This window comes from Myotis yumanensis, unplaced genomic scaffold (genome assembly GCF_028538775.1).
Source record: "Myotis yumanensis isolate MYYU_CA2020_CCGP unplaced genomic scaffold, mMyoYum1.0.hap1 SCAF_5, whole genome shotgun sequence".
In the NCBI taxonomy this organism is placed as follows: domain Eukaryota; kingdom Metazoa; phylum Chordata; class Mammalia; order Chiroptera; family Vespertilionidae; genus Myotis; species Myotis yumanensis.
Genome location: NW_027223756.1, coordinates 3327535 through 3351722, shown reverse-complemented (window position 1 = coordinate 3351722; position 24188 = coordinate 3327535). Strand labels below are relative to the sequence as shown.

General features: G+C 52.8%; 2 protein-coding genes across 3 annotated transcripts in view; one reads left to right on the top strand and one right to left on the bottom strand.

The window, feature by feature from the left end:
* Positions 1–15198, top strand: part of BAIAP2L1 (BAR/IMD domain containing adaptor protein 2 like 1) — a 76072-nt gene extending 60874 nt beyond the window's left edge. For both annotated transcript variants that reach the window (XM_070414352.1, XM_070414350.1), the window contains exons 10-14: positions 1172–1373; positions 1993–2070; positions 3011–3197; positions 14073–14110; positions 14855–15198. In XM_070414352.1, the coding sequence (XP_070270453.1) occupies positions 1172–1373; positions 1993–2070; positions 3011–3197; positions 14073–14110; positions 14855–14930 (581 nt within the window). In that variant the 3' untranslated portion in view covers positions 14931–15198. The remainder of the gene's footprint in view (positions 1–1171; positions 1374–1992; positions 2071–3010; positions 3198–14072; positions 14111–14854) is intronic.
* A 1513-nt stretch (positions 15199–16711) lies between these two features.
* BRI3 (brain protein I3) lies at positions 16712–23719 on the bottom strand. Its single transcript, XM_070414353.1, has 3 exons — positions 23412–23719; positions 22753–22855; positions 16712–17124 (listed from the first exon to the last, which is right to left on the bottom strand). The coding sequence occupies exons 1-3, from the start codon at positions 23551–23553 to the stop codon at positions 16992–16994; spliced, it is 378 nt and encodes a 125-aa protein (XP_070270454.1). The 5' UTR covers positions 23554–23719; the 3' UTR covers positions 16712–16991.
* Between the last annotated feature and the right edge of the window lie 469 nt (positions 23720–24188).

The following is a 24188-nucleotide window of genomic DNA, read 5'->3' as shown; positions in this document are numbered from 1 at the left end:
GTTTGAGTTATAATCGGTGATTTTCATCATCAAGCAGCACCCAGGCCTCCTGGGTATGTAGTTCTGCTGCTGAAAGTCCTTAGCTCTGTTGACTGTATTGCAGTAAATTGGGACCAGTTGTTTGCGGACATTTCAGGAGGCTTTGGTTAGACTCAGCTCTGCCTAAAGTAGTCTGGCACCCAGGACCCTGGAGACTGTTGCGGCGGCGAGCCCCTGTCTCTGGGTGACTCGCAGGGTGAAAGTCGTGGCCGCTGAGCCGTGTGCTAGAGAGACCCCGGGTTAGCGCACATGCAGCTATTGGGGAAGAGATGAGATTTTCCGAATGGCAGCTGGGGAGATAATGGTCTGCAAGCATTTGCCTTTGAAGGAAGGACTGCAAGTTATATACCATGTAGTTAAAATACATAATGCTGTGTGCATCCCAGGCATTCAAATGATTCTTTGATTCTTTTTGGTAAAAGGAAATAACATTGCTAATGGATTCAGCACTGCTGACGTAATCAGAGAGCGCGTGGTGAGAAGTTAGCAGAGTTTACAGAGTAATTAGTAAGACTAAAGAGGAAAGCAGAGAGAGATCTTACATTGTTTTAAATAGTGGGCTAGCAAAATCTGACTGGAAAAAATACCTAAAAAGAAAAAAATCTCCTTTCCAATTTTGGTTTTGAGTGTAAATAACAGGCGGTATTTGAATTGAGACACGAAGTGCACAGCATGCTGCTCCACGGAGTGCGGTTTGGGCTGTGGAGCCAGGCTGCCTGCAGCTGGTTCCTGGCTCTGCCCGGGCCAACCTCAGAGGCTGTGAAGGGCTCAGTTAAGGTGCTTGTCCTCACGGCAGCATTTCCAGTCTTTGGCCCAGATCATGGGCAGTTGGGTTAGAGTTGAGGCCTCTCTCGGCCTGTGGTTCGTATTGAGAGCAGGGAAGGGAAGCATCGTTTGGTGGTGGGCGGCTTGCCTGCCTCTGAGAGCCGCCCCAATTGAGGCAGGAGTTCGGGGAAGCCCGGCAGGCCCTGCTTTATCCCCTCCGTCTGCAGAAGGGGCCTCCTTGCAGTCCCCTGTAGTCCCTGTCCCTCCCGAAACGGTAAGGGTGTGGCAGTAGAACCGCCTGGGCTTTGTGCTGGAAGTGGCCCGATTGTCGTTCTTGGAAAAGCCATCACCACTGTGTTGTCTTCAGCTTCTTCGGAGGATCCCAGTTTACAGCGATCGGTGTCTGTTGCAACGGGACTGAACATGATGAAAAGGCAGAAAGTGAAAACCATCTTCCCGCACACGGCTGGCACCAACCAGCTTGGCTTCGAGCAGGGAGATGTCATCACGCTGCTTGTTGCTGAGGAGAGAGACGGCTGGCTCTACGGAGAGCACGACACCTCCAAAGCGTAAGTCTCGGGTGGGTGGTCCCCTCAGGAGCCAGAGCCCAGCGCTGCAGAGAACTGCCGTCTCTCCTGTGAGCGGCACATGGTCCTTGTGGACATACTAGCATTTTAGCGAGCCTCATGGTCCTAGTTTAGCTGTAGTTGTGGTTTAGTTCAGCGGTCGCCAACCTTTTGGACCTCACAGACCACCAGTGGTCCTCGGTTGGCGACCGCTGGTTTAGTTAACTGGAGCTGTTGTGTCCCAGGCTGTTTTCTGCATGTGTGCATGGATAGATCAGTTTGACACAAGAATAGAGCATTAGATCCTATGCGTCACCTCTGAAATAGGTTTTAAGTATTCTCTTGTTTTTTGAGAACAAAACACGTGACTTTGGATTTCTCAAGGATAATCTGCATATCAGATGTACTTTGAGACTTAGCACATAAATGGTTTTCTGTGTAGATTACTCATCTATTAAACAAAACCAGGAAGGGGCAGGGGGCATTAAAGGGAATCCAAATAAAAGGAACACTGTATGTGAAGCACACATTGTGTGATGGGGTGAGAGGTCCTCAGTGTGTTTATTGTTCACGTGTCCACTGCCAACCCACAGCCAGGCCTTTCTCTCCTCCGCCCGAGCAGGAGGGGCTGGTTCCCGTCATCGTACACGAGGCTGCTGGAAGACAGCGCGCAGGAGGCAGTGAGTGTGCCCTCGCCGAGGTAGGACCGGCTGTGCTCACAGGGCCCAGTGACAGGGAACTCGACCTGCTGTTTCCAGGCGGGTCAGAATTCTGTCTGATTTGTGGGGACTGAGCAGGAGACTGCTGCTCACACGCTTTCCTAGTGGTTTCTGTGTCCACAGGCTTTACTGACTATCTGCCATGAAGTTTCCCAGCCCAGGCCCACCCCTCAGCCCTCTAGGGCCACTCCCAACGTCCCACCCACACTGGCTGCATCCCTCTTTTCCCTCCTTTTTTTTGTTAATCCTCATCCAAGGGTATTTTTCCATTGATTTGTAGAGAGTGAAAGGGAGTGGGAGAGACAAAGAGAAACATCAATTGGTTGCCTCCCACACAAGCCCTGACCAGGAGCCAGGGATCAAGGGCCTGCAACTGAGGTATGCGCCCTTAGCTGGAATAGAACCCAGGACCCTTCAGTCTGAGGGCGGATGCCTTATCCACTGAGCCAAACCAACTAGGGTCACCTTTCCCTCTTGACCTTCCTGAGCAGCCTGCAACACTGGGGGACACCTCTGTAACGCTCCCTGCTGGTTTCCGGACCTGGCCCTCTATTGTCCTGGCACCTCACCGGCATCCTCCCTCTCCTCACAGGCCACTCCCCCACCCCCTGTTTAAACATAGGTGTTCCTCAGTCCTTTTTCCTTCTCTCCTTCCTGTGCTGTGTCTACTACCATGGTTCCTATTACACCGATGGTCTTCCTTTGGCACCTCTATCCCAGTAACCCCTGAATCTGCACTCCAATCCCGATAATATCTACGATATTGTGTGTGTGTGTGTGTGTGTGAGAGAGAGAGAGAGACCTCCTCCTACCCAGTCCTTTTTTATGACGATTCTGCTGTCGTTCTGATCGTGGCTATTTTAAGTGCTGGGATCTGGTGGCAGGACCTTCTCTAACTTGTTCTCTAACTCGGGCCATTAGCCCAGCACCCGTGAGGAGCATGAGCACCGTGGACTTGTCGGAGAAGAGCTGTGCTGCCGTCCCCATCCCCCCTCCCGATTACCTGGAGTGCTTGTCCATGCGAGCGGCCACAGACAAGAGAGCAGATGTTCCCAAGCCCACGTCTACCTTTAAAGCCCCGGCGTCCGGACCAGAAACCACGTCTCTCGTGAGTAGAGCTGTATATAATGTCCTGTGTACCCAAATCCTAAGTGGCAGTCTCTGGGGTGTGGGAGACAGTCTCTGAGGTGTGGGGGTGAGTCTCTGGGGTGTGGGGGACAGTCTCTGGGGTGTGGGGCGAGTCTCTGGGGTGTGGGGGACAGCCTGGGGTGTGGGGCGAGTCTCTGGGGTGTGGGGGACAGTCTCTGGGGTGTGGGGCGAGTCTCTGGGGTGTGGGGGCAGGACCTTCTCCTCGCTCCTCTTGGTTCCCTTCTCTGTCACATAGCCTTTCCAACCTGCTAACTCCAGTCCCTTCATTTTTATGTACCTGTAAGTGACCATTTATACACAAAGTCCCTAGTTTGCCAGACTATCTCAGGTTTTAGTCTCTCCTTGCTTTTGGTCATGGCTGCAGTCCCTGGGTCTCTTAATCACTGTTTTCTGCATTTTCTTCCATTTTCACATTGTTTTCTGAAGGAAGGTTTAAGGTTAAAAGTGGCAACCTAATCCCTACGTCTTCAGGAAGTGTTGTGCAGAAATCGTATATGCATTATCTTTAATGCTGAGCCACTTGTAAGAAAGTCAGCAGACAGCTGTTATACCTTTGGCAATGGTGTCTTCTGAGTGACAGGCCGGGGTGGGCTCTGGAGGTCATGAACAGAGGACCATGTGCCAGCAGCATCCCTGCAGCCTGGAGTCTGTCCCTTGGTCATGAAGGGGGGATCTGGGTGGCACGTGAATACCAACAGCAGAGGACTTCTGAGAGGGTGACATCTAAGCCAACACCTGAATTGCAAGGAGCCCACCATACAGGGGTCAAGAGGAGGAGCTTCCCAGGCAGGAGTAGAAAGTTTAAAACCCTGAGGAGGGCACATGCTCGGCATCTTCGAGCAGCAGAGAAGGAAGGCGACGATTCCAGGGTTTCTTGTTCCCCTCACTTTTTTCAGTGTAAATTATATAGCAGAGGAGGAGGAGGAGGAAGAGGGGGAGGAGGAGGAGGGATGGAGAACGGGAGGTGGCTGGGAAGGTGCAACTGGGGGGGCAGCTGGGAGCGCCCACGTGCGCTCAGTGAAGTACCATCATCTCGGGTCGGAGTGGGCAAGTTTGGAAAAAGAAAATCTGTTCTGAAGAGTAAGAACGGGAACATGCTTTAGAAGAGCAGTAGGCATGCAGGGCCAATGCCATAGGCTCAGTGACAATTTGGGGTCAAGATTTAACTTGAAAGCAGTCAGTGTGGCTGTTTCTCCAGCAACATGCAGCTGCTCTGCTAAAGTCCAGAGAAGCGGAAGGAGCCCGGGGAAGGCGTGCCCAAGGTTGCAGGTGGCCTGGCACCCAGCCTTCCTCCCAGGAACACCCGCAAGGTGCTGCTGGTAATGCACACAGTGGGTGCTTTTTAGTTCTCTTCCAGTCAGTGTGTGGTCCTTTCTGTGATGCGTGTGGAAGCCATTTCCCTGCTTCTCATGGCCGGGGGGCGGGGGAGAGGGGGTCTCAGTCAGTCCCCATGACCACCACTACTGGTGGTCTTGTTCACCTGTGAATGGTGCACAGGTGGGCTCTCTGAACTGGGATTCCTCCTAAAAATGGCCGTGTTTTGTGTGAGCCTTCAGATGTCTGGAACATGCCTGCCTTTTCCCAGGCTGCAGTGCCCTGTTCTGGTCCAGGAAATGCAAGGCTTTGAAAGCTCATTCAACTACATCTTTTCTAGCTTCCCTTCTTTGATAAGCTCACTGCACGGTATATTGTTTGCAGCTTTTTCTTTCCAAATTACCCCAAATAGCTAATTCCAAAAACTGTTCAAAAGTGGCTGTTGCCAGAACCGGTTTGGCTCAGTGGATAGAGCGTCGGCCTGCGGACTGAAGGGTCCCAGGTTCGATTCCGGTCAAGGGCATGTACCTGGGTTGCGGACACATCCCCAGTGGGGGGTGTGCAGGAGGCAGCTGATCGATGTTTTTCTCTCATCGGTGTTTCTAACTCTCTATCTCTCTCCCTTCCTCTCTGTAAAAAAATCAATAAAATATATTTAAAAAAAAAAAAAGTGGCTGTTGAAAATGGAGCTATTCCATTCTGTCAGCATGGAGGGAGCTATTGCTTGAAAGGGCAAAGATATCAAATGCTATTTTATGAAAGGCCCTCGTATGTTTTAAAATAATATTCAAACTATTTGGAAATGACCTTAAGGCATTCCTAAAAATATAAAAGTTCCTTTTGCTTAGAGAAAAAAACTTTTACAGCTGCACGTCCCAAACTCAGGGTCCAGGTTGGTCCAGTGTGACCTGTGGGTCTCTAGCGCCTTCCGGTTGTGTTTGATTTTCATCTTCCTTATAGGAAAATTCAAGCAACATGAAAGTGAAAAGAATAACCCAGTGACCTAGTAATCTAATTCCAGTAGCCACTCCATCTACCTATCTTGTATTCAGCTCTCCCCCACTCACTCCCAGATCAATTTGAAGCTAATGCCAAACCCCCTATCATTTCACCTATAAGTATCTTAAAGGTCCTTTTTTAAAAAATATGACCACAGTACCAATGATCATATCTTTAAAAACTGACAGTAATTCACTTCCAGTTTCTGATTGTCTCATGAAAAATTTGACAATATATTTGTTTGAATCTGAATCACGGTTGGTCGCTGAGTCTCATGACAAGTGTTTGTCTATCTACAAATCTCCCGTCTGTTGTTCCTGTAACTTATGGGTAGAAGCAAGTTGTAATCCTGCAGGTGTCTGTCCCAACCTGGGTTTTCCCAACTGTAGCTCATCGTGTCCTTGTCCACGTTCCCCTTCCTCCTGTATTTCCAGCCTTGATCAGAGCCTGTGTTGTTTTGTTAGCCTGTTTTGTTTTGCTAGACCATTTCATTGGCCATGGCTAGTCCGTCCGGAGGCACATGTGTCCCATTGTCCCTCTTCTTGTGCCATTAGCAGCCATTGATGATCACCTACTCCATTACTTTAAGGTCGTATGATGCCTTTTTTTAAAAAATATATTTTATTGATTTTTTTTTTTTTTTTTACAGAGAGGAAGGAAGAGGGATAGACAGTTAGAAACATCGATCAGCTGCCTTCTGCACACCCCCTACTGGGGATGTGCCCGCAACCAAGGTACATGCCCTTGACCGGAATCGAACCTGGGACCTTTCAGTCCACAGGCCGACGCTCTATCTACTGAGCCAAACCGGTTAGGGCTCGTATGATGCCTTTTAAGGTAAAAAGAATCTTGCCCCAAAATCATATTGCTGGAATTACAAATAAAAACACTGGCATTTTAGCCAATGCAGACAGTTGCCAATTTTAGAAAATGATAGCATGTTTTACTTCTCAGCATTTTTACCATGTGGATGAAGAAAGCATTGATGTAGTTCTTACTACACTGAATTAGATAAATTGAAAGATCACATTTTTAAATACCAATAGAGTCAATGATAACATTCATTATTTAGCATTTGGACTTCAAATGAGGTCTAATTTTATTTTTAAACCTTTTTGTTGGCTCATCCGAACAGACTGTCCATAAGGAATGCTGCCTTGGAAGGGCTGAGACTGCCCAGTAAGCTGAGGCCTGCGAACAGTGCCCACCCTGGAGCTGCAGAGCTGGAGGCTCACAGCTTCCTCCTGAGGACCGGGTGGGGCTGCTCCGGAGGCGACCTGGTGCTGTGCGCTCACCAAGCCTCCTCTGGGTCAGTTCCACGTGGAAGCCTCTGCCCTTCCCACCTGGACCCGTGCAGGGGTCCTCAGTTCACACTCCCTGCCTGCTCCCAGCCTTCTGTCTCCCGAAACCGCCTCTCCCTTCCACACGCCATCTCCACGCCATCAGTAATTGGAAGTCTCCCACCACAGTCCCACACCCGATGGCGTGGCGGTGAGGTCCACCCCACATTTGAGGAAGAACTAGCAGCGGTCCTTTGCACTTTCCCGTGAATCGAAGAGGAAGCACTGCCCCGACCTGGTGCCGTGAGGCCAGCACTCCCTGATCCCTCGGGCAGGCCGACTCTGTCTTGCAGGCTAGAGGCCTTTTCAGTCTTTCATTTCACAGCCTGTAGTCTTTGGTTTCATTTAAAAAGAACATTTAAGAGCCCCAGATATCTCATGAAAAAGCCCTGCTTGTGTGAGTTCCAATGGCGACCTCAGTTGTCACTGACTTTACAGCTGTTAGAACAGTGAATGTTGTTGGACTCTTAATGATTACGGAAACCTTCCATAAAAAGCGAGTTTATCACGCAAGTCAGTATAGTCGATACCAACAGTGAGGTCACATTTACAACTTAGGCAACAAAAATTACTACAGCATCCGACTACTGTGCCCAACCAGACTTCTTTCTAAACATCAAAACAGTTTGTGAAGGAAGGCGCCCTGAAGAGAGGGCTCTGGGTCACGTGCGGAGACCTTTGCCCTGGAGCTCATCCACTGGGCATCACTGATGGCTTAGGGTGGTCCAGGCCCTGGGCTGGGCTCTGGGGAGATGAATAGGAGTGAGGCCAGCCCAGCAGTTGAGCCCAGTGAACAGGTGTTTATTGTGTGTATAGAGGTGCAGGGTGAAGAGGTGACAGGAGGTGGCAGGACTCCGCTCCTGGGAAGCATCAAAGGCAGCAGCTGGGGGGCAGGCGGTTGAGCCACATTCAAAGGAAGAGCTCTGACCAAACACACGAGGCCTGCAGGCGTGCGTTCTGGGAACTTGGGTGGCTGGGTGCTGTCTGGGGCGGTGGTCCGAGAAGCGGTAGGATAGACAGGCCAGGAGTGGAGCGCTGAGCCGGGAGCATGGGCTGCCACTGTCCTCCCTCCACCCGAGGGTGTGCGCTGGAGCCGGAGGTGGGCCGGAGGCATGCGGTCATGGGAAGAGGAGGTTCCATGCAGATGGGAGGGGGATTGACAGGTGAGAACTGACAGGCCTAGTGACTAACTCGTGTGGCCTACACAGAGAAACCAGTTCTGTTGGAACTCTGGGAGCAGGTCTGATTTACTCATGTTTACATATTTTGGAGGCTTTTAAAAAAAATAACATGTAATTTTGAGCTCCAGATCTTTAACATGCTAACATTATAAAGGAAAAACGTTCTTATCTGAAATTAAGGTACTCATTTAACTACTAGAAAAAAAATTGTTTTGGACCAAGGTTCTGAATAATTAAAAAATAATCAGGGCCCTGCAAGCATGACTGTATTCAGGAAAAACAAAGCTATCTGTGGTTTTTTTAAGTACCTACAATTTTAGAGACCCTCTTCCCACATTTGCTCAACAGATTGAAAGTTATCTTTCATGGGGGTATTTATATAGTTTATGATTTGTCACACTGTTAAACATAGAAAGAAATGGCTTTATGGTGCAGTTCTGTGTAAAAAAAGTCTACTACAGATAAACGGATGGATGATGCCACTCTTGAGACAGATAAAGATGAACTCCTGCATTAACCTTTATCCATCCCCTGCTACTCTAAGTCAGCAAACCTATGTTTGAATATTTTTTACACCTGCCTGCCAGTCACAGCTGCAGGTTATGGCTGAAGAGCCAAGGCCAAGTTTGTAAAAATTAAAATGTTTAATCATTATACTGTATTTAAAATACTTTTAAAAGTAACACTTTTTCTGCTTATAAAAATAACCCAGAGAATTTCTGTTTGGGTAGAAATTTTGGGAAACATACACTAAGTATTGAAAAGAAAATTTTAGTTATCTATAATCAGATAACTACTGTTAACGTTTCATTCTGTTTCCTGTGAGATGGACATAGGTAAGTATGTTTAGATAGAGTAGCTGTTTCTCCCCAGCGTCCACACACAGTGGGATCCTAGCACTGCCCTGGCCCCGGCGAGCTGCTGGCCTGGGACCCAAATGGTGCCCCAGTGCCGGCCTGTGGATGGCGCCTCCACACCCCTCCTGCCCTCAGTGCCTCCTGGGCGTGGGCCCACTTTCTAACGTCCCAGGAGGCATTGTGGGGCCTTGTTCAGGCCCAGAAAGGTGAGAGCAGCTTTCTGAGGTCCCAGAGCAGATACTCTGACCAGTATCTCCCATCAGAACACTGTTGGTGAGACAAGTACCATGTACTGTTTATGAGGTGCTGACAAGCTGCTGTATTATTTTTCTTATCTGGGGGGTGTTGGAAACTCCATTTAATAGCAGTCACAAGAAAAGAGGAGTCGACTTTAGAGAAAGTCAGCCAAAGCTGGAGGGCTTGAGGCACTGCTGGCCGTGATTCCAGGACGGTCACTGTTCCTAATGTCAGACCATTGGAGAGGGCAATGGTCCAGAAGCAAGCAGAGGGCGTGTCACAGGTGCACAGCGAAGTTAAAGGACTGGCTCATGTGTCCGTCACTAGCGTCTCGGAAGTGATACTCGATGATCCTGTGCAAACTGCAGAAGAGTAAAAACGAAACTCTGTCTCCAACACACCCTCAGGTTGCCTCTGCCATACCCTTCAGCCAGTTAGACCGCCTCCCCCAGGGGGCGGGAGTGCCAGGAACTCAGCTGGGGGCGGGCAGAGAACCGGTTCTGCTCCACCGTGACCTTGTGACCTCGGGAGAGGTGGGAACACCTGGCTTTAACAGCCTCTTGGCAACAGCAGGAGGCACAGGCTCCAATCTTCCGTGTGTCCGAGCAGAAAAGACAAGAAGTGCTTCTTCAGTACATTAAACTGGAGACTTACAGAGCAGACAAACATTCCAGAACTGCACTGCCCAGAATAGCCATAGGGCCTGGGGCAGCCGAGCCCCGGAGAATGGGTGGTGCAGCTAAGGAACGGGATTTCCTACTTTAAATTTGTTCACTTTTAATCTGGTCATATATGGCTCGTGGCCACCATGCTGGGCAGTCAGGCACAGACCGCACAGAACAGACCGTGTTCCAGTTAAAAACCTAAGAGTATGGTGCTCGAGAAGTACCATGGTTGACCCCTGCCCGGGGCCCTTGAGGGTGGCGGGGACATGGTCCTGGAATTTTGTATGAAAACTTCTTGCGCCCAACTGGACTGGTTGTTTATCTTTCCTAAACCAGATGCGTATCCACCTGCTGCTGATTGGGAAAGTATGTTCTCTGTCAGCCAAAGGCTGGGTCCATGGGAGCAGGCAAAACAGTGCTCTACGTAGTTTCTGTAGAGGCAGCCATCGTTACTGTCAGTTACTGTCGAGTTTTGTTTAAACACCAGGACATGTAGGCTGAGTCCACTGCACACCCGATACCGTGGGTGGGACGGTCCTGCACCACGAACAGCTGCGAGGCTGCCCTGTGATGAGGGGCAAGGGCATGGCTGTGGGGCTCAAGCAAGTGTGTGTTCCCTACTGTAGTGGCAGCCGTTTTAAATAATCAGATAACGAGACTCTAAAAGGCTGTTGAACAACTAGGCCTGCCTTCTCTTCACCGCGCATGTTTGCTGACCCAAAAGGGCCTGTGCAGGCCCTGCCAGCCGCCTTGTTTGCATCCACCTTCCACTCCACGAAGTGGGCACCTTGGTTTCAGAAAGAGCCTGTGACTCCAGGTAGTTGCCTTTTCCCCTGGCCAGGCTTCCGGGTCCCCAGTTTAGGAATAGAGGGGTTGCCAAGGCCGGTTTGGCTCAGTGGATAGAGCGTCGGCCTGGGGACTGAAAGGTCCCAGGTTCGATTCCGGTCAAGGGCATGTACCTGGGTTGCGGGCACATCCCCAGTGGGAGATGTGCAGGAGGCAACTGATCGATGTTTCTCTCCCATCGATGTTTCTAACTCTCTATCCCTCTCCCTTCCTCTCTGTAAAAAATCAATAAAATATATTAAAAAAAAAAAAAGGAATAGAGGGGTTGAACTAGGTTGGAGGTTGTGAACTGGGAAGTAAGTGCGGCCACAGCCAAGGACTGGCATGTGCTGTAACATTTAACACAGGGTCAGGTGTGGCAGGTGACAGCTCACCTCCCGCTGGCCTCAGAGATGAAGGGAGGCTGTTGCCAGGGAGCAGGACAGAGAGGGCAGGCTCCAAAGATGCCCTCAGGGCGTCTCTCACCACCAGCCCTGCCTTCCACCATGTGGGGCCTGCCTCACCCTGCCTGGGGGGCCACAGATCCCTTGCCTGGAGTTCTGCCTTCCATCTGGGAAACGGGCTGTGCTGGTGGCCTGAGCTGACCAGGATCACTTGTAAGCTTGGACCAACTGGTCCCCTTCAAGGCAGGTGGGCCTGTGAGGGACATTCCAGCAGAAATCTGGGTGGAATGGATGCCATGTGAGTCAGCAAGTGCCCACTCCAGGTGGACTTGGGTTTGGGAAATCAGGATGTGCCCCACTCTGCTGATTCCTGCTTGGCCATGGTCAGCTGGTGGGGGTTGTCTTGCTGTGCAGTCACAAGGCCTTGCCTGTCCTTGTGTCCCCTGGGCAGCCACTCCACCCCCTCATGACATACCTGACCTGTCGGCATCTGGTTTCGTGCCTTGGTAATCTCCTGTCGAGTGCACTCTGGACCAGCACCATGCTGGTTGCCAAGAGGGGACACAGAACACGCAACAGGCTGCGCCTACAAGGCCAGAGGAGCCGGCCCAGCCCGAGGGACCGGTGCGCAGAGCCTTGCTTTGGAAGTCCGAGGGGAAGCATGAGACAGGACGCACACCACCACCTCAGAGGACACGCTCTGCACAGGAGCAGTTCTGCCCATTGACTGTGGGACCTCGAACGGTTTAGGTCCACAGAGCTGGTCTGAGCTCACGCCATGTCTGCACTGTGCATGACCTGAGGGGACAGGGACAAGGAGGCAGCACCTAGGCTTGCAGGCGCCATGCAGGACCGCTCAGGTCCAGGGCAGGGGCACCAGGAGAGGCCTGCAGAGACCTCGGTGTTGCTCAGGACAAGGCGCATTTGCCTGGTGACACGGGGGCGGGGCGGGGGGTGCAGAGGCCAGGAGACCCCAAACCCCACTGCTCGGCCTCAGCGAGCCAGTGGAGGGACACGCTCAGATGGGCGCTTTGGGGCAGCAGGCAGGACAGACATCCCTCTGGGGCTCCAGCGTCAACCAGTAAGAGGGATGGGTTGTGCTCAGGTGAGGTGGGGAGGTTCTGCAGACCCTGGGGATCTAGCGCGAGCTCTCCTCACTGGAGGAGTGAGGGCAGTGCCATGGCCAGCCTGGAGGTGCCTTTCCACTGCAGGGGGGAAGGGGGAGGGGCAGGTCTGGGACAGTGTAGACTTGGTAGATGTTAAAGGGGAAACCTTTGAAACGGTCCTATTTTTATGGCAGATATTGAGGAATACCATATGAAGACAAGTGCACAGTGACTTCACAAAGCAGCAGGTGTAGGCAGCACCAGAACCAGACCATGACCCGGCGCTCGATGGTTTCCAGCTGTTGTCTTAGGTCATCGTGCCCTCCTCCTTAGCACAAGCTGTCACCTTTCTTCCCAGGATGGACTGTGCTACTTTTCTTCCACTTTTGTTTCTCTCCGATGTTGTGGCACCAGGTGACACAAGGCGCTGAACTCGTCCGAAGCTCCCGGGGGTGGAGGCCCTCTGAACAAGCCCTGAGGGTTTGCCTTGAGGACCCTTGGGCTGCTCCCAGGTGGGGTGTTTCCGGTTCAGGGCAGAACCCTCCTCAGACGTGATACCCAAGGGAGAGCGACACTGTCCCACCCTGAGGAAAGGCAGGAGGCTGTGGTTTCGTGTGTCACCTGGAGGCCGAGCCTGGGGATTCTGGTTAAGCAGGAAGTGCACTTCGCAGGCCAAGAGGACTCGGCTGCCCTTCCTCCTGACCCCAGGGACCTTTTCACGTGGGACCCTGTACCTCTGTTCTGGGCTTCCTGTTTGGCAGTGTTGGAGCACTCTCGAGATACGCGTCCTGGTGTATTTTTATCTCTAAATCACAGAATGTGAGCACGGCACCAGGAGTGCTTGCTCTGGGGCCTGCGTGCCCTGTGGGAAGAGCCCATGTAAGCCCTGCTAGGATGTGCTTCAGTGAGAAGAGAGCCAGGACTCTGCCTCCTGGTGCTGGGGCCGCCATCAGGATGAGCTGGCTGGTCCCGAGGTTCAAGGTCAAGATGTGGGTCCTCAGAGGCCCAGAGACAGCAGGTGCAGGTCTGAACCCCAGTGTCCCTAACCCTCTGCCTTGAGAGTCAGTAGGTCCAAAACCCAGTAGAGGCCTCCCAAGGAGCCCTGGTGTGGGCTTGGGCAAACCCCAGCTGGCGGGCAGCCGGACGTGACCTGCGAGGAGCTGTAGTCAGTGTTCAGAGGCCTGTGCCCTGACCACGGGGAGCCTGGGAGCTTTCAGTCAGGTCTGGTCTGCCAGCCCGTCAGACAGTGGCACACTGCCCTCTCCTGGGCGGCATCTGAGTAACAGGCGCTCAGAGCAGTGCTTTCCTAGAACAGGCGGAGCAGGTTCAAAGGGGATTCTTAGCCTGTAAGCTTTAGGGAAAGAAAGAAAGGAGGCCCCTGGCCCCACTGGGAGACCCCAAGTCCCTGGGACCTGCAGGCTCTGGTGGTTCCTGAAGACAAAGACAGTGTTTACACGTCCTTCTCTCCTCTTTCCTTTGTGCAACTTCCTGCAAGATCTCTGGGGAGCACTGGGCACCAGTCTGTGGGCACCAAAACCCGTTTCATTTTCACGCAGTTTTCCCGTGGCTTCATTCAGGACTGGGCTCCCCAAAAGCCACCTGCACTCACAAGTTTTGCACCTGAAACAGGCTGTGGGCAAGGAGCCGCAGGCCTATTCTCCCTGAGTGTGAGATGGCCCAACACGGTGCAGGTCCCTCACTATCTTTTAAAATGTTCTGTTCTTCCTGTTAGTCTTTGAAGTGAATTTACATAGCTAGACAGTCCCAAATGAATTGAGACTCCAGGGCACCTTTAAATATTCGTAGCTTTCAACAGTCACTTGTGTTTTAGATGCCTTTACCTTCAGGTCTTGTTTAAAATGTCTCGTTTCATGAGCCTTCCATAAACTTCTCTATCTTCCCACAGAATAACACAAACGGGACTGCCAAGCTTCCTTTCCTCAGGTACGTGAACTCCTCCAAAAGCCCTGAGCGGCACGCTGCCTTCCCTGTTGGCGAGTGGCCTGTAGTGTCCCCGAGTGGGCCTTGCCCTGTGCACAGCCCAGGAGGCCCGATCCTGAAAACAGCCTCAGGCCTGTGGGGTCAAGAGAATGCAGCCACCTTGCTCTCATCACAGTCCTGGGAGGCATCTGCCCAGATGCAGAAGGGTGGTCTCCTGATGACCTGCTGTGCTTGGCAACACAGTAATCCAGGCCTAGTCTTAGGTGGCTGTCTCACCCGACCCCCTTCCAGAGGACTGCAGAGCGCTGGGCTCTCCTGTAACTCCAGGTAGTTCTGGATGAGGTGGACTGGGGAGCTGCCACAGTAAACTTTTCATATCAGAAAATGCTGCCCGGGATTTCCATCCAGCATATAACTTTACAGAGCAGAGCAACCGTTTGTATTTAGTTCATTTAAAACCATGTTCCCTGCCTGGTGTTGCCGAGTACTTACAGCATCGGCTGCTACACTGAAGGGTCTCGGGTTCAATTTCTGGTTAAGGGCACATACCTGGGTTGCAGGCTCAATCCTGGCCTGTTCGGGGGTGTGTGCAGAGGCAACTAATCAATGTGTCTCTCTCATATCGATACTTCTCTCCCTCCCACTCTCTCTAAAAATCAATTGGGGGGGATCATCAGGTGAGCATTAACCAAAAAAATAAAATTCCCATCTTGAGGTATTTCTGCACTTTTTTTCCTTCCCCCACAGTGGAGAAAACCCCTTCGCTACTGTGAAACTCCGACCAACAGTGACAAACGATCGGTCAGCACCAATCATTCGATGAAAAGATGGCTAAAGACTTCTCCTGGATCTTCTTATGTTCTCACATGTGAAGTCATAGGTGTGGTGCATCCTGTACTGTCATGATGCTTCACCGGAGGTGCCTGATTTTAAACGTATTCTACTTTAGCAAATCAATGCATTTTCTCAATTTCACAGTTGGGTTTGCACATTTCTGTCTTAAAGAAGATAAATTAGTTGAGTGACCAACTCAATCACTGAAAGTATTTTCTTCCTATTTTGTTCAAAGAGCAGTAAATTTGGTTCTAATCCTTACTGTATCATTTTTTAAATATTCTATGATTATTTTTGAAATAGCCAGAATAAGGGATAGTCTGTGCTTTCAGGACTGGCTTTCTGTACCTGCATGCAGCTGAGACCACATTTGTATTTTATAAAATACCTGCTCTTACGTAGCATTGTAATGTTTACTCAAAGGAGAATCTTAAGCAATATAAATTATGAAAATATTATATAAATTTTAACTTTTAACTTAAAATTTTTAAATTTTTGTTTAGTCAAATGCAGAGCTACCCAAGATGGAGAAACCCCAACCTTCCCATGATTAGGCCCAGCTGTAGAGTGCTGAGGTGTTTTGCCTGTCCCCATCACAGCCATGGTACTTAGTACTTGAATGCCCCAGAACTTCTGGATTTGGGCTCTGAGGCACCAATGAAAACCCACCAGGCCAGGCTGCATGTGGGCCTGGCCAGAGGGGACCACATGCACCAACCAGGGGACTCTTGCTAATAAGCTAGTTGACCAAAGCGCTTCTGTCACTAATTTCCTCTGACACTTTCCCATCAGGTACTGACGCACAAACAGTGCTCACAGAGCCAGGAGGACCTCTGGGAGTGGGGGCTGGGAGGAGCTGCCCTCTAGCTGAGACCCACTGTCATGCGCTAAGAATCTGGGCTGCTCCGGGAGGGAGTTCGTCGCTGGCTGTCAGGGATTAGGCCCTGTGTTGGAGGAGTGGAGAATCGTGGTTAAATGTCACACCCAGGCCATTCACTGTGTGGGCAGGGAAGGGGGGCTTGTTGCTCATACAGCTCCTTTGATCTTACCATAAATATTATCATTTTTCTATAAGCTTGAAATTGGCCAAAGTCAACTGCAGGTAAAACCAGTGTGAGTGCGTGACACTTCAGGTTCATAGTCCTATCCTCCTCCTCCTCCTCCTCGGTCAGCCAGTGGGGAGCTAATGACACGGGAACGTGAGGGCTCCCCAGGACTGAGTCAGGCGAAGTGCAGGTGTCAAGCAGCACCTGTCCTGAAAGAAGACGCGCCAGCCAAGAAACCAGTCAGTGAAGTGGCCCACTCTCCTCTCACCACTTAGGTAAGAGTAGGGTCCACAGAAGCCCATTATTTTTAGAGATGCGAGAAGGAGTGGGGACATCACCCTCCACTCTGGGGTCCTCTGGCTTTGTTTCAGCGATACATAGGCCTGGGGTTACCAGGTGCAATTTGCAGGCCTGCTGGACTCACCCGGCCCGTATCCACCTTCATAGAGTGGACAACAGTGTCACCTGCCTCACACAGGATGGGAGGGCTTGCCTTGTCCTCGGCACTGAGGGGCATGCTCTGGAAATGTCAAGGTATTCTGTTTCATTATAAAATAAAAACGTGAAAACAAGAACATTTTCTTGAGCTGTAAATGCCTATCAAGAAAAATAACAGGATTGAACAGTGCTGAAGCTGGGTGGTGGCTACATAATTCTAGTCTCTATTTCATGTTTGAAGTTTTCCAAACAAAAGCAAACACTGAATAAGCAGAACCAGGTAAACAATGGTATGAATCTCATTTATTTAAAACAATTTCTCACCTTCTCAAATTGAAGACTGCAAAAAATAAAAGTGCTTTTCTGAATTGTCGTTAACCCTGGGAGCAGTGTTGCCGCGTGCCCACACTCTGTGACCTGTGCCCTGAACCCAGCTCGCACATGCCCAATCTATCCCACCTCCCTTACAAAACAGTCCTGAAGCTTAATCAAATAAAGCTACTGTACACGACATATACATTAGAAAAAGACAGCTGGATGAAGGAAAGCCAGGTGTGCTGTTCCCTTTAGGTAAAGTTTGCTCCACAGTTGGGACATCTTCGCTTCCTCAAGGCAAAACAGCAGATGAACCCAAAGGGGAAAAAGACGATGGCCAATAAGATGCCCAGGAAGGTGAAGGAGTCCTCCAGAACCCCGACTCTGTGGAGAGAGAGAAGGGGGGAAGGGGGCTCGAGTTAGGGCCCTCGGCCTGATGTTCCACCAGACCTTTGGCGTGTTAGTGACGGTCTGCAAAGGCCTGCCTTCAGCAACCAGCCATATCAGCCTGGAGATCCGCCAACACGTCTGCCATGTTCGGAGGGAAGGCAAACTGCTGCTGTCAGCCACTACCCAGACCATGTGAAGAAGGGAAATTACTTGAAAGCTATCATCGCTTACTTATAAAGGCAACATTCAGTTGCCATGTAATCTGCCATATTTCCTTTTACAGAAGAACAAGAAACAAATGCTAGTTTCTATAAAATTTCTTACATCTCTGAAAACACAAGACCAAGAAAACCCAATCATTTGAGTACTTTTTCCCAGTATTGAAAAGTTTTTCTATTCCCTAGAGCAGTGGTCCTCAACCTTCCTAATGCCATGACCCTTTAATATAGTTCCTCATGTTGCGGTGACCCCCATTTTCATTGTTACAAATTGAACATAATTAAAGCATAGTGATTAATCACAAAATAAATATGTAATTATATGTTTTCCGATGGTCTTAGGCGACCCCTGTGAAAGGGTCCTTTGACCCCCAAAGGGGTCTCAACCCACAGGTTGAGAACCGCTGCCCTAGAGGGAAATGCCACAAATAGGGACAGAGTTCAGAATTTTGTTTGATTTTTCTATTTTCGGGGGGGAGGACAGGCAGCAGATTTTCAGTGAAAGACTGAAATCAGCCATGTTCACACAATGTCTGAAAGGTCACTTGAGAAATTTCAAAGTTTCAGGGGGAAAAAAGTCACATTTACCTTTTAGTGCACAATCTATAATACCTAAGACACCTGGGGACATCACCGAGATCAGGTGCCAGTGAGTACAGGTCAGAGACCTGGACTCACCACCCAGATTGAAGGGTCCTTTTCAAAGGCCCCCAAAGTGGGAAGCAAGAGCTGTGTGTTCAGCTCCACCTTTAGTCCTTAGGCTACTTCTGGAAAGTTCTGAACACAGTTGAAATTAAAATGAGAACTACAACAGCCAGCTCAGCCCAAATGAGAAATGTTTCACTCCCACCAGACAGACCTGGGAGCCAGAGAAAGCCAACAGGGACCAGCTGCTCCCTGGAGGCCAAGGTGCCTGCAGCCCTGACCACCTTACTGTGAGCTGAGGGCAACTGCGCGCGGGGAGGGCCTGACCCTCCTCCCACTGCTTTGATACCTTTGTACCCATTCTCCCATGCCGCTGCATGTCCATCCCAGCTTCCTTGGTCTTTCTGAAGCCACTGTCTATCCACTTCTAGCCCCATCGTCAGCAAATATTGCTGAGGATCCCTATGCCCACAACATTCCGCTCCTTATTTTGCCACCTTTTGCATGAAGGAGGAGAGAGGTTCAGCTTAATAAAAGAGTAAAGTGTCAAAGCGAAATGTGCCAAAACAGAGGGCTTCCTCCTCAAAATGCCAGAGCTGCTGCTACTGCTGCAGCCCCTTCTCAGGAAGTCACGAGCCCATGTGACGGCTGCTACCCATCACAGCTGCAGGAGGACCATGCAGCAGCACCCCCGCCCCCACCAGCCCAGCAGAGCAGGCTCCCTGCTCCATTAGGAGTCATGAAAAAATATACCAGACTAAGAGGAAGTCTGGTTTTCAACAGCTTAAAGAAAAAGTCACACTCAATGCCCTCCCACCCACTCAGGAGGGAAGGGCCTAAAACATCTACAAGGGACACAATACATTCTAGAAGTTCCCAAATGCACTCATCCTGAAACACTAGTTCCCCTGTAAGCTCTACAGAAAAGGAAGGGGGGAGGGAGGGGTGGCGTGTTTGGTCAAACTGCCCATTTTCCCCACCTTGAGTCACAACGTGCATTAGTTTAGTAAAGGATCTGAGAATTCCCACAGGAAAGAGACCCATTTACCTTCGTTTCACTCAGTTTCCCAGACTCATGGGTACCACCCTTTCTGTGTGTGCTGACCAGCTGGACTAGAGCACAGGCAAGGCCAGGTCTAAGGGACAGCGACCAGCAGGCCCGAACATGTGTGGCAGGCACCACTTCTGGCATTCTCAGTGCTACAAAGGTCAGTCCTCAGCCCTCCCCGGGGCTGTTCAGGGCCCTCTCAGAGAACGTCAGGACAGGTGGCGTAAGATCCAGCTGAAGAGCACCTGAGGCCCTGCTACCAAAGTAGGGAGTGGGGGCTTCAGGAAGGCCCTGGGCCACCAGCTGTTTCCCTAACGTAGGTGGATGTATAGGCTGCTCCAGCCTGGGAACACACCTGCTCTGTCCACAGTCATGGCCAACAGTTCCTACAACTACTGGTGCTCATCAAGCCACTTCCAGGGCAGCAGAGGTGGCCTTCGGGCCTCGGACCACTCGGAGCTCTGGCACCAAACCAGCTCCACCATCCAGGGCCTCCCCACTTCTGTGCCCTGGGCAGTTAGTGCCCCGACTCCGGCAGCCCTTCCTCCTCATCCCCCCTCACTGACTGCATAGCACAGGGTAGCTCAAGAGAGCATCCAGCCCTGGGAGCAACCCCCAACCAGCCCTCACAGGACAGCCTCAGGAGGACTTCCTCCAGGTCATCCAAGGCCTGGAGCCTGGGGGGTAGGGGGCAGATGCCCCAAAGCACCCAGTCAGCTCCCTTCAGAGACCAGGTCCCATCTCTACGCTCAGCAGTAGGAGGCACATCTGCCTCTCAGGGGCAGAGCTACCGGCCACTCCAGGGCAGTTGTGCACAAGCCTGATGACCAGGCCTCTGAGCAAAGTGTAGGCCAGAACAGGGGTCTGGGAGTCTTCCACCATCCCCAACCCCCAACCCGAGGATGTCCAGGCACAGTCACCTCCTCAAGGTTCTGTCACAGGCCCCCTCCTCTCATGAGCTGCCCACACTCCACCTTGTCACCCCGTGCCGTGTCACACACTCAAGCCCTGCCTCTACCTCCCAGAACTCTCCCAGGGTCACCAGTAGTGCCCATGCTGACCACCCATGCCACATCCTGGACTGACACTATTCCTTGAGCCTGTCTTGGCTTCCATGACCCCACTTGTTCCTGGATTTCCTCCTACCCCTCTGGGCACCCTCAAAGCTAAATACCCAATGATACCTATCCAGTGTCAGTGGGGGGCCCAGTGCCAGCCAGGCCCTGCGCCGACTGCTTGTGCCTACCGCTTGCGTCCCATTCCAGGCTTTGACCCCTGCTGCTCAGGGCCTTCTCAACAGGCTCCCCCACCACAGCCAAAGTGAACTCAGCCAGGCCCAGATCCCAGACCACATGCTGCCGCCTCGTCCTGCATCTAGGGGCAGCTGTATCCCCACGGGAAGACTAGTTCAGAGGCCACAGCAGGGGTGAAATGAGGAGTATGTGCTGAAGTCAAAAGAAATACTCATGCAGTCGGCTAAAAAGGGAGGGTGGAGTCAGGCTGCTTAAGGGAAGGCTGGACGATGACAAAATGACAAGTGACAGACCTCTTACACCAGACCTCACTCAGAGGGAATCGCAGCCGTGTGACTTCAGCGAATTCCTGCCAAGCTGCCAGGGAGGGACAGGGACGGAGCTTGGCGGGCTGGATGGAAAGGGAGGCAGCAGTGCGGTCACTGAGAAGTGGCCTGTCTCCCAAGCCCATGACTCCAGACACACGGTGGCTGCACTGGACTGTGCCCAGAGGAAACCTCTCCTCTCCCCAGAGAGGACCCGCCCCAGGGCCCCTACACCCACCCCCCAAACCATAGTGGCGCTTCCCCACAAAGTGCCTGGGCCTCTCCCTCCTCAGTGCTGCCCAGCTCTCTTGCCCAGCCTCAGTCCACTGGCCAGCCACGCCCACACCACACACCACTGCAAAGGCAGAGGACTAAGGGGCCTCCCGCTCTCTAGCAGGAAGGGCAGGGACACCCAAGTTCAGGGAAGAACCCTTACTGCTGGCATCTGTTCTTCTCACCCCACAGACGGGAGGGCCCACAGGAGGACATGCCTTGGGGGGAGTCAGTGTTTGGTCCCAACTCGATCCCCCAAACTTGTTCTCAGAGCACCCATTCCTCCTCGCTGCCTGCCACCCACCACCCAGAGGCGGGAAGACAGTGATCCCAAGGAAGAAGCCTGGCTCCCAATGCAGGCGCCCCTGCCCTCAGCCCCATGGAAGACTCTCCCAAGAGAGCAGAGAACACAGCCCAACCTTAGCCCAGATTCCGAATGACTGGGGGCCACGGGGCAGAAGCCACAGGCCTCCGAAATGACACAGCTCCCACTCTAGGGAAAGGTGGGTATTGGGAAATGCTCCCCACCTGGCAGCAGCCCAGCCAGTGGCCGGAAGCTTCACAGCCCTGGAGACAACTCAGCCTTGGCTCCCAGCCTCCACTGGCCACAGGGGCCTTGGTGCTGGTGTCCACTCCTCTGAACTCAGGGACTTGGGCCTACAAGAGCCTCACAGACCATCCCATTAGATATCCCCACTTTGCAGATGGGGAAATAGGCCCAGGGGGTAGCTGCCAGGGCCAGGATCTGAACCCAGCTCCTTTGGCAGGCTGGGCACTCCTAGGAAGTGGCAGACATGGCAGGGAGACACTGAAATCCCAGCCAGATTCCTCTGCTGCAGGCGCCTTCCTGATCCTCCTTGAATTTGCCAGCCTGACACCCCACAAACCCCAACAGCTCTGACGCCCCCTAGGGTGCCACACGGAGAGACAGGCCCTCAGGCCTAACTTTCACCAGCTGTGTCAGAAGAGACATCCTTTCGGGGTTTGCAAATGGGGTATCCTGGCACACAGCTCCAGGGGCTCTCCCCTGCCCACAGCCTCCTTTTTAGGCACATGGTTGGCTCTGGTCGGCCAGTCTTTGGCCCCCATCTCTGTCATGCCCTCCCTCTTCCTGAGCCCTAGCTGCCCCCTGTGACTCTGAACTCATTAACTTCCCTTTGACTCCACTCCGGGCCTTCTAGATGCACTTTTGAAATTAAGTGTAAGTGTAAACCAGGGTTTCTCAATCCCATCTCAGAAATTTGAACTTCCTCCTCCCAGACAGGAAAAATGGTCCGTGCCAAGTCCGTGTTTTCTAAACTGTCCAAGCACTTGAATCCACCAAGGGCAGGGACCAAGTCTTGATCTGAATTTGAATCCTGAGGACCCACACAGAACAAGCATCTGGGGCCACAGAAACAAACTGTCATTAGAAGACTTGTGGAGGCTCCAGTTCAAGGATACGAAAAATTGCTCCTGCTGGGAGAACCATGGGTTTCCACGAACCGGCTCACAGCTGTAGCTCTCCTGGCTTCTAGGACCTCCAGCTTCCTGAACACATGGACCATCTGAGTCAGGGCCCCCCTGCCCACACTCTTCAAACAGCCCCTTCCCTGAAAAGGAAGTCTCCCACCACCGTCAGGAGAACCAGGGATGTGAGACTGACAGTCCAACTGTTAATATTGCTGCATCCCATTCACTTAGGGCTCAACTCTCCAAGAAACAGAACCCACCCCAGTTGCCCTACAAAACAAGTTCCACCCAGGATAACTGAGCCCATGCTTGCCCACCACAGCTTGTCCCAAATCCAGACCGACCCACCTCAACCAGCCTGCCTTTCTGAGGTTCTGGCTATGTGTGTCCCGAGGCTTCTGGGGGCCAGCCCCCGACCTGTGACATACCTGCAGACTGGGCAGCCGCCAACGACAACGATGGAATTGGCAGGGTAGCGGGTGACATTTCGACTGTGGATGTTGTAGACCCTGGGGTGGTGGGTGGGAATCCCTGTGGACGGGAAGGCACATCAGAAGAGGGCAGGGAGAGCTGCTCCTGCCCTTCCTCCCCGCCACAAACACTCTCCTTTCCAAACTCAAGACAACAGCTGCCTTCACTAAGTGCCTCCGAGGGGCTTTATTAGGTGCTAAAGTGCAGACAGAGCCTCGTTAATAAAGTTAATTTGAAACTGGGTTGTGATGCTTCCTTCCTGAGAAGGGCGGGCCTCGGGCGCGCAACCCCCCAGGTGTGCTGAGGGCGCTCGGGCAGCGCCCAGACGCCAGGGCCCCACAGCAGCTTCCTGGTGCGGGAGATCCCCCCGAACCCTTCCTCACGGGCTGCCTGGCACGAGGGCCCCGCGTTCCCGAAACTGCGCGCCGGTCCCTGGCAGCGCCCGGAGGAAAGTTGGTTTGGGGGTTAAAGGTCGCGGGAGGACTCGGTCTCAAGTTTGCTCCCGGGGCGCCCCGCCCGCTTGGCCCGCCCCCGGCCCCGCCCCCGAAGCCCGTTCCCCCAGCTCCCTTCCCCAGCCCCGCAGACCCCGCACCCCAGGCCCGCCCGCCGGGCCCACCTGTGACGAGGTAGGGGTAGGGCGGCGGCGGGGGCGCGGCGGGGATGGCGCCGTAGCCATGCGGGCCGCACGCGAAGTCGCCCTGGCCGGCCTCCAGGTTGTAGGTGGGCGGCCGGTCCTGCAGCAGCGGCTTGTGGTCCATGGCGGGCGGCGCCCACCGCGCCCGGCTCGGCTCCCGCTCTGACTCCCGCTCTGGCTCAGGCGCTGACTCGTGGGGACACCCGGACGGCGTAGCGGCGAGTCCCGCTCCCGGCGGGCGGCGGGCGGGCTTCCCCTCCGCGCCCCCCCTCCCGCCAGTCACAAGACTCGGGTCACGTGGCACGGCTCCCGGCGGGGGTGCGGCGCGGGGCGGAGCTGAACGGCGTCTTAAAGGGGCCGCCCCGCTAGCCACCTGTTGGCGGTAACCCTCGGCGCCTTTCTGCCTGGTCTTCCTGCCTGGCATCCGCGGCTCCCAGATCTCCCATCTCAAGGAGAGCGCGCGCGGGCACACATACACCCCCACCCCCAGCCGCAGACGCCACTGAGAGTCGTGGCCCTTGGACCCCCAGGCCAGCGTTAGGGCCGGTCACCCATCTCCAAGGACACGGAGACTCCTTGCCGGCGGGGAGTCCTAGGGCCCAAGACCACCCACCACGGGGCTGGGATGGCCTAGAGGAGGGCCTGGCAGCGCGAGTTCCCGGGCCACCCCCTGGATGTCACCACCAGGGCTCCACATTCTGAGCGACTCTGGATCCCCATCAGGATGTAGTCAGGGTCAGTAGAAGCGTCAACTCCTAC

Bases quoted from the DNA above. Each gene is read 5' to 3' on its own strand.
- BRI3 (XM_070414353.1), bottom strand. From the start codon at position 23,553: ATGGACCACAAGCCGCTGCTGCAGGACCGGCCGCCCACCTACAACCTG. The intron at 22,856-23,411 runs GTGGGCCCGGCG...TCCCGTCCACAG, and splicing joins CTACCCCTACCTCGTCACAG to GGATTCCCACCCACCACCCC. The intron at 17,125-22,752 runs GTATGTCACAGG...CTCTCTCCACAG, and splicing joins GGCGGCTGCCCAGTCTGCAG to AGTCGGGGTTCTGGAGGACT.